Source organism: Myripristis murdjan, chromosome 3 (assembly GCF_902150065.1).
Source record: "Myripristis murdjan chromosome 3, fMyrMur1.1, whole genome shotgun sequence".
Classification (NCBI taxonomy): Eukaryota; Metazoa; Chordata; class Actinopteri; order Holocentriformes; family Holocentridae; genus Myripristis; species Myripristis murdjan.
Window position 1 is genome coordinate 15,077,868 of NC_043982.1, and position 8,701 is coordinate 15,086,568.

Consider the following 8,701-nt stretch of genomic DNA (forward strand, 5'->3'; position numbering starts at 1 on the left):
CACTCGTACCCTCCCCTCTGGACTTTGCTGTGTTAGGTTGACAGTATCTCATGGAGCTTTGAGGACTCGCTGAGATACATGAGCTAGACTGGTCATTGTACTGGTGTGGAAATGACAATGCATGTTTGGGTGAGTGTGTGTGTGTGTGTGCATGTGGGTGTGTGAGAACAGACAGGGTGAGAGACAGAGAGAGAGAAGTTTGCAGCGTTTCCTCCACTCACACATTGTAAATCCTTTCCTATAGTGGCAGTCACAGGCTAGTGTGTTAAAAGGAGATAAGGCCCTGAGCCGACTGAAAGGAACGCTAGGCCCATTGTGTTCCCGCGCTCTTCTCTCGTCTCTCCTCTCCCATGCACATTCAGCAGACCACACTCTTGTGGAGTTGACATTACAGACGCTAGTGTAGATCCTAGCTATTTGGAGAAGACAGTCAGTCATGAAAGGCAGAGGAGCACATCTCGCTTAACGAAAAGAGAACCAAGCTGTAACTGAGTTGTATCACGCCGACTGATCCAAATGATTGGGCTCGTGTTGATATTGAGAAATTTCCCTTTGAGTCATTCAGCTGAATAGATGGGTTTTGTAACTTAAACATTGTCTTTTCTCTGATAGCGCATTAAGAGGATGTTGTTCTCAGACTTTCTGTGTTAATATCATCAAGGCATGTACGTCGTCAAGGTGATCCGCAATGTTATGAAAGAGCATGAGACACAATGATGGCTGGAGAGAAAGAGTGAGTGAAAGAGAGAGAGTGGGAGAGAGAGAGAGAGACAGAGAAAGGCTCTCTGTAATATGGCATGGTGTAACGGATCATTGACCCACCCACTCAAGCAAAGGCACTGGATGCTGCTTTTACAAATTGCACCCATAGATCCCCTGACATTTTGTTTGCAGTTGAGCAGCAAAGTGTCTGTTGTTTGAATCATCCGGACATGATGGGAATCCAAAACTGAATACTTGCTCTTTTGCAGGAATAATGTCATTTGAAATGTTTGACTTCCAGCACCATTTCTGCCACAAGACAAACACAAGTTTGACCTTAGCTCAGTAATTTCAAAAGGGCACTACGAAATAGATTTATGGTTGTACTTTTTTATAGACAACATACATCAGCCAATAGTTATTCCAGTCCATCAGACTGCTTTTCCATTTTTGTCTAGTTTTCTGACTATTTATCTAGTTTGTTTATCTCCCAAATTGTGGCCCAGCATATGTCTTAAACATGTTAAAGGACCATTCTGGTGATTCTGAATGTTTCGCCCATTTACTATAATTTACCCATATTTCACATTGCAACAAACCATTTTGCAAATCATGGGGTGTACTAAAGATTTCACAACAGATACTCAAAATCCTTCAAATTTCAAAATGAGAGACTTATAATTTATAGTGCTCGTTTTTGGTTGCTAACAAAGTTGACACCATACGTGAACGACAGAACTGGTAATTGACTGGGCAGAGGGGCTGTTTCACTCTACGTAATTTCAAGTAATCAAAACACAACAGTGCTGCTGCTTTTAGGAAAACTAATGTGGACGGCTTCATTACAGTGGTGGAATACTGGTGTGAAGAATGTTTGAAGTCACTGAATGTTAATTTTAATTTATAAAATATGACCGCTTCCTTTGGGAAAAGATTAGAGGAAACGTACATTTTGTAGATACTAGACTACACATGCAAAGGGACTGGTATGGTCCTTTAAGTCTTAAATATGTTAAATACGCTGTGAGTTCTTTAATATTAGAGACAAGAAAAACATTGTTTGATGTTTTGGCTCCATATGTTTACAACCTTGAATAAGTAAAAAAACTAAAAAGATTAGTGAGGAGAGCTAACTTTATGTTATGTCAGATTAGCAGCTAAACACTCACACTTTTTCACACTGGCCTCTTTTTTCATCACAGAAAGGCAACAACAACAGGAACTTGACAAGAACGAAGTGATATTGATGCACAGGGGTGATACTAATGTGCATATCTGTGTGTGTGTGTGTGTGTGTGTGTGTGTGTGTGTGTGTGTTTGCGGCCAGCTGAGTAAGAGAGCTGAGTTCAGGTTCAGAGCTGGCCTGCAGACTGACGAAACAGGAAGTATCACCCAGTTAAAACAAGTGTTGACTCAGTTAGAATAAACACGGGGAAACAGCCTCAGTATGCAGGTCAGTGTACCTCCATCCACACTGGAAAGTCACTGCTTTATATGATGTGTTACCCAAGAGATGTGTGTGCGTGTGTGTGTGTGTGTGTGTGTGTGTGTGTAGTAGACAGTTGGTGCTGCTGGCACTGGAGATAGTGAGTAGAGGGGGATGAGGCACTGTATCAAGTTGTGAACATCTGTTCCTCATAGAAACCACAAAGCTGATGCTGAGGAAATAGAGAGGATAACTGCTCTCTCTATCCTTTCTCCACACTTATCCTCTCTCTCTCTCTCTCTCTCTCTCTCTCCCTACCCTCTCACTCTTCTCACATTCCTCCCTGTCTTCTTTTACATCACTTCACTTCTCCATTTGTCTCTCCCTCTCTCCTTTCGCATTGTCCTCGTTCTCCTCATCATCATCACTCTTTGTGGTCTATGTCATTTATTTGCATATGCTTATGTTAGACATAATTCTTACAACAATAAAATGATGAAAATGAATCTATTAATACTGTATATATAGCCTGTAGATCACATAGATACAACATATGCACTTGTGCACTTGAAAAAAAAAGCTTGTCGTGGGGGGTCACTTATCAAAAAAAAGTAAACAAATTTCATGAAATTTTAGAGCTATTGAATTAATCAGTTTGAACATGTTATCAAAGTCATATAAAACTAATGGCTCACCACTTCATCAGCGATAATCCTCGAAAAGTATAATTTTATATAAACTTTACATTATTAATAGAAAGAGTTAGGCTTTTTTGCAGCACAAAAACAGTACAGATGAGTGTTGGAAAGTAGCAGGTGAAAGGGACAGTTTATGGATGGGCGAAAGGATAAAGTTATATGTATTACTGGTGAAATGCCCCTTTTCAGACACAACACTGTATAGAGTAGCCTATTCATAGCCGCGGTGGATTAAGACGGGCAGAGAATTATAAAGTCTATGATACAGCAGACATGAGCCAAGGCTTTGTTAGGGATTCACTGCACCTTTTCCTTCAAAGTCTCTTGATTTAGTCCTTGTTCCTTTTCTTCCTTCCTCCATCTCTCCCTCTGCCTTCCTCCCTCTATTTGGGCCTGCTGTGAGGGTGTGCTACTGTTGGGTGGCAGTTCCTTATTGTAAAGAGTGTGTGTGTGTGTGTGTGTGTGTGTGTGTGTGTGTGTGTGTGTGTGTGTGTGTGTGTGTATGTGTGTGTGTCTGTATGCTGTGTGCGGTTGATAAGACCCAGGGAGAAGAGCCAGCGTGCCGACATATTCTTGCCACCGCGGTTATCGCCTGCCGCAGCTGTGCCTGAGCTCTGCGACATCTGCTCCCTCACAGGAAGCCTATGCCGCAGCTCACAACGCCTTACACACACACACACACACGCACACACACACACACACACACACACGCACACACACACAAGCACACGCACACACACACACAGCTTCCCCATACAGTGTGAACATATCGCTGGACTATACAAATACACATACAGACATCAGGTAAACTACTTGAGACAAAGAGCTGTGTTTACAGTTCACACTGACACAGGTTGATTTCCTCATTGAGCCAAATGTGTCTGTGCCTGTGTCTGTGTCTGTGTGTGTGTGCGTGTGTGCGCGCACATGTGTCTGTGAGACGAATGGGTTGGAGCACCGACACCAGAGTTCTACTGGGTTTTTATCACAGAATTACAGGGGGGATGCTTATGACTAAGCCTAATTATAGAGGCCTTATCGCTGAAACGTTCACAAAGCTCATTACTGCCAAGAGACGGCAGGCGCCGCAGGTAATTCACTATGTTGGGTATTAGTCCTCTCTCAGACTCACAATTTCTACATATTTAGAGTCTATAAAATTAGGCCTTTAATGTCTGGTTCTTAATGCATCTCTCTCTCTCTCTCCTCAAACCCTTTGCTGATTTAAGTGAAGGTTTTTTTTTTTTCTACCTAAAGGCACTACTTCAGTGTTTTCACTGCTTTAAGAATCAATTACATTTTCCTCCTTTGCCTTCTTTCCTGGATGACTTTCAAGTATCCCTGATCTGCCCACAATGTTTTGGAAAACGCTCCCGAAAGTTTTCCCTTATGTATTTACCCTGATGCACTCTCACAAACTCCATGCATGTTGCACAGCCTTTGAAATTAAACGCCGAAACTATAGACTCGAGACATTGCTGTTCCCTGCAGCTGTATGGGGAAGCCTGGAGGAAGACCCACAACCCAGCACCCCACACCACCCCTTCACCCAACCACCCACCACCACCCACCCACCCAGTTCTCTCAAAACCTCTTTCCCTTTCCTTTCCTGGACCAAAAAAAAAAAAAAAAAAAGGTGCACCAGTGAGCTTGTTAACAATAATGATAAGTTTATGTATCAGCAGCACAAACAGCACAAATGAATGATCCGTATTACGTGACATTCAGCAGATATTGTCAAAGAAAATTACACAGAGTGGTCAGACTTATATAATATCCTTGCAGTTAGTTTGCAGAAAGCACCAAAAATATTTATGGCTCTGTGAAACAAGCCGTGGATCATGGTATACATCATAAATTCAGGCATGAAAAATCATTACGGTGGTCGTAATTGCTGTCATTTTAACCTTGAAACCCTCAGCTTCAATCGCCCAATCACTGCTCCAAGATGAAGAAACCTCACCTCGCCCTATAGAATGTGGCGCCAAGTCAACACAAGCTGATTATCTGTCAATCACTCTAACTTAATGAGCAGACCTGACAGCGAGGGAACCCTCGACTCACAGTCACTCATCACAGCACCACACTGCCAGAAGATTTCATAAAAAAAAGGACGAGCTCCTACCTTCACTACATCTGTAGAGGCTGCCTGCTGCCAGGTTTGGATCAAGGGCACCAGGCTGGAATCTGTGGGTGCTGCGTTTATCCCTCAGCTCTCGGTGGCTGATCAGTGTGACTGTAGGGATTCGGGGAGCAAATGATGGAGAGGAGGAAGTCCCGGCTCTCAGGTCCACCTTCCTTTGGTGCTCTGAATGGACCTCAGCAGACATGTTTGGATCAGCCGCTACAGAAATCTGTTAACACCCTGCCAGCAGACAGGTCTATGTGAGGTGAGGACCGTGGAGGTCAGGTGACAGCTGGTGTGATGCACTTTGCTGCAGGCTGGCCGGTTTGTGGGCCTGAGCACTGTAGCGAAGAAAGACAAGATAAACTAATGTTCGATATTCACTCCAAATTCTTGGAGGGTTTTCAGACCTGGTTTTCTCCTCCCTATTGTGTCTTTGAGATTTTGCTTGTTTTGCCTCATATCTTTGTAGCGTTTTTGCCTCTGAGGCTGTGGTAGGTCATTGTATGAACCACAGAATCGCCATGATAGGAGAAGGGAGTTAACTGCGGTTAAATCACAAAAAGTAGATTTCCAGTATCAAAAAAAGGAGAAACAGCAAGAGGTTGCTTCCTCTTCTTCCTTTTACCTTCTCTGGTCCTTGGCGTATTAATCCTGGACCATCCTGTACATCTCCACAGCACTTAGAACAACATGTTGTATGTCAGTGTCCATGACCACTGCTCGTTTTCTTCAAATTTCCTCACGATCTCTTTCGGGTGTACTTGGCACGTCTTCGGTGTACATCGGCCTCTTTCTCTTCTTCCTTTCGTCTCGTTCTCTCGCTCTCTCACTCTGTCTTTCTTTTTCCTCTCTCCTTGTCCCCGTCTTTCATCTCCAGCAGACTGTGTGTGAGGTGACGGAGGCCGTGTGTGTGCGTGTGTGTGCATGTCAGGGGCAGGTCAGCTCGCCTCGTGGCTCTTGCTGAGGGGTTGTGCTCTCGTCTGAACCCTCCTCCTGCCCTGCCACTGTGGCTCATGAGGGAAGCTCTGCACTGTGTATGTGTATGTTACAGTGTGTGTGTGTGTGTGTGTGTGTGTGTGTGTGTGTGTGTGTGTGTGTGTGTCTCTGTGTGTGTTTCTGTTCTGTGCTGTGTGTTGCAAGGCTGCAGCCCCAGGGGAGGCCAGGCAGCAGTGCTGGCTGGGGTGATAGCAGCAGACAGCAGCAGGCAGCGGGACCTGGGCCTCAGTCTGGACTTCCTCTGCCAGGAACCAGCTGTGTCTGTGGCCAGCAGCTTCTCCTACCCCTCCTCCCTCCTCGCGACACCTCCCTTCCCTCCTTCCCAGGACTCACCCTGTCATCTTTTTCATTCTCTTCTCACCCTTTCTTTCACTCCATAACTCTCTCTCTCTTCCTTCGGTTCCCCCTCCTGGTGGCCATTAACACTTTCCCCTTTCCCATAATCCTTCTTACCAGCCGGCACCTCACCTTTCCTATACTACAACCAGCCTCTCCAATGCCAGACTGGTTCCTGTGTTTTCTTCCATTTTCCAGTCTTCTTTTACACATGCATTATTTTCAAATTTTATTTTTTCATCATTCCCATCCTCTTCTCGCTCTATTCTTCACCCTCTCCCACACTGACCTGTAATCCAAACTGTGCTCAGCCACATAATATCTGACCCTACAAGCTTTTCTTTAGTTCTGTTTCTGTAGTAGCGTTAATCTGTTCTATCACTCAGCTGGCCTTAACCTCAACCTGCACCGTCCTCACTTTATTTCTTGATGTGACATCAAACTGTGTTCTTCAGTTTGGCAGGTTAATGGATTATTGAAGCCAGGGTGAGTGTTAAGCACATTTTCCAGTGCGCCCTCTTTACATGCTGTTGTCAGAGAAATTCATCATGTTACTTATCTGTGTACCTGTAGATGTTTTTGTTCAGCTTCAAACAACATCAGTAGTGTAATCCCTAGAAGAGGTATGCATCTTCAAAATATATGCAAAGACACATCTAATAAAGAAGTAAGTGAGTATGTTTCTCCAACACATTGACACATAAATCTGCCGATACAGAGACAGTAAAAAACTTGCTTGTTATACACTACAAGACCCTTTTCAAAATGTGGAAAAAAATATGTGAACTGTACAACACCTTTGAAATCTCTTTGGCTACAGGTTTAAAAAAAAAAAAAAAAAAAAAAAAAAACAGAAAAAAAAAAACAAGAAGACTGAGAACAGGGGATTCCATTGCCAGAGTTATTTTTTTTATTTTTTTTTTTTTTGCCAAACATATAGAATGTGACAACTCACACATCTGATTATTTCAACTTCCGTAGGTGGTTTACCTGCTATTCCTGCATCCTCTTCCACCTAGCACACCACAAGGGTGGCATAACCAATGCAAATCAGTTTTAAAAATAGAGAAATAGAAAGAAACAGCATACAAGGCTAAGCTTGTCTCTGGATAAGTCAATATGTTGAGAGATTCCTGTCACAGGAGTTGGAACAAAGATGCCAAAATAAAACTCACAGCTGAGAGGAGTTCACATGTGCAACCCTAGCAAGGTTGTAGTCATCAGTTCTTTGAACTCTGACCCCCATACTCATTAACCCCCAAACCAGACACCGTACCTTGTGTTGCTATGACAGCAAAAGTGTTCTTCACACAGACACACACACAGACACACACTCACATACAGATGAGAGAAGTGAGAGGGGATGTGAGCACGCAGATGTGCTGGGTGTCTGACTGAAACCAGCACACAGATGGTCATCAGCAGAGAGGAAGTGAGAGCAACTTCTCTCGCTTTCTCTGTCTTTGGGCACTGGAAGAGTATGGGGGTGGTAGCGGTGGGGGGTGTTACTGATAGTTGAACGTACATGGAGTTTCCAGGTATTTCTTCTATTAAAAGTCCTGAAAAAAACATGACAATCATTGGGATTTCCCACATTTTCAGTTCCATATTTGTTTATATAAGTTCTTTATTCAGGTTATGCTCATCCACAAAAATCCCTAACAGTGAATGGACAATGATAGCAGGATGACAGGTCGAGGACAGCCGAGAACATGAGCCATCATCAAATCTATTCTCTATCATATCACATTTAGATCAAATTCAAATCAGTAAAAGACGAAGATAAGGCAATCCAAGGAGGTGGATGTTTCGCTGTGTGCATTTGTGCTTTTGCTCATGTATCCCACTCTGTCCTGGTGCATGCAGGCACACACATGCAGTTTCCCCTGTGTTACCTGTTATAGACGCCCCTGCTCCTTTGCCCCCCACCCCTCAGATGTTGGCAGGTATAAAATGAGTTTTTGGGGAGAGAGAGATAATGATTCCCCCATAATCACCAGAGGCCAGCTCTGGTTCTGGCAGGTGCTATCACAGTAGCTACCCACTGGTGCCTTCTCCCCTGAGATAAGGTCAGGGGGATGAGGGGGAGGAAGGATGGGTGGAGGGATAGGAGAGGGAGGGGGGACAGGGCAGTGGGGGCAAAACGTGCGTTACAGGCAAGGGGCTAGTCTTGCCTTATCTCCCCCCAGCGGCTGCCGCTCCTGGCTCCCAGATGCGGCAGGCCAGAGTAGCCGTGTCAGAGAGATCCCTCTATCAGCGACTCACAGGCTCCCCTCGCCAAATACAAACCCAGCAGGAGGACACACCAGGACTTCATTACCTCTTTAAACCACCAATCAGCATGCAGGAAAGCAGCAAAACAATCTGCAACTTTTTTGTTGTATCAGAAATCTGGAGGAAATTAATGAAATCCGA

At 44.2% G+C, this 8,701-nt stretch overlaps 1 protein-coding gene across 4 annotated transcripts in view; it reads right to left on the reverse strand.

Annotated features, from left to right (window-relative positions):
- cbfa2t3 (CBFA2/RUNX1 partner transcriptional co-repressor 3) overlaps positions 1-5,759 on the reverse strand; it is a 44,836-nt gene extending 39,077 nt beyond the window's left edge. For 3 of the 4 annotated variants that reach the window (XM_030080781.1, XM_030080773.1, XM_030080756.1), the window contains exon 1: positions 4,952-5,759. In XM_030080781.1, the coding sequence (XP_029936641.1) occupies positions 4,952-5,156 (205 nt within the window). In that variant the 5' untranslated portion in view covers positions 5,157-5,759. The remainder of the gene's footprint in view (positions 1-4,951) is intronic. The other variant, XM_030080765.1, reaches the window with a different exon arrangement.
- Between the last annotated feature and the right edge of the window lie 2,942 nt (positions 5,760-8,701).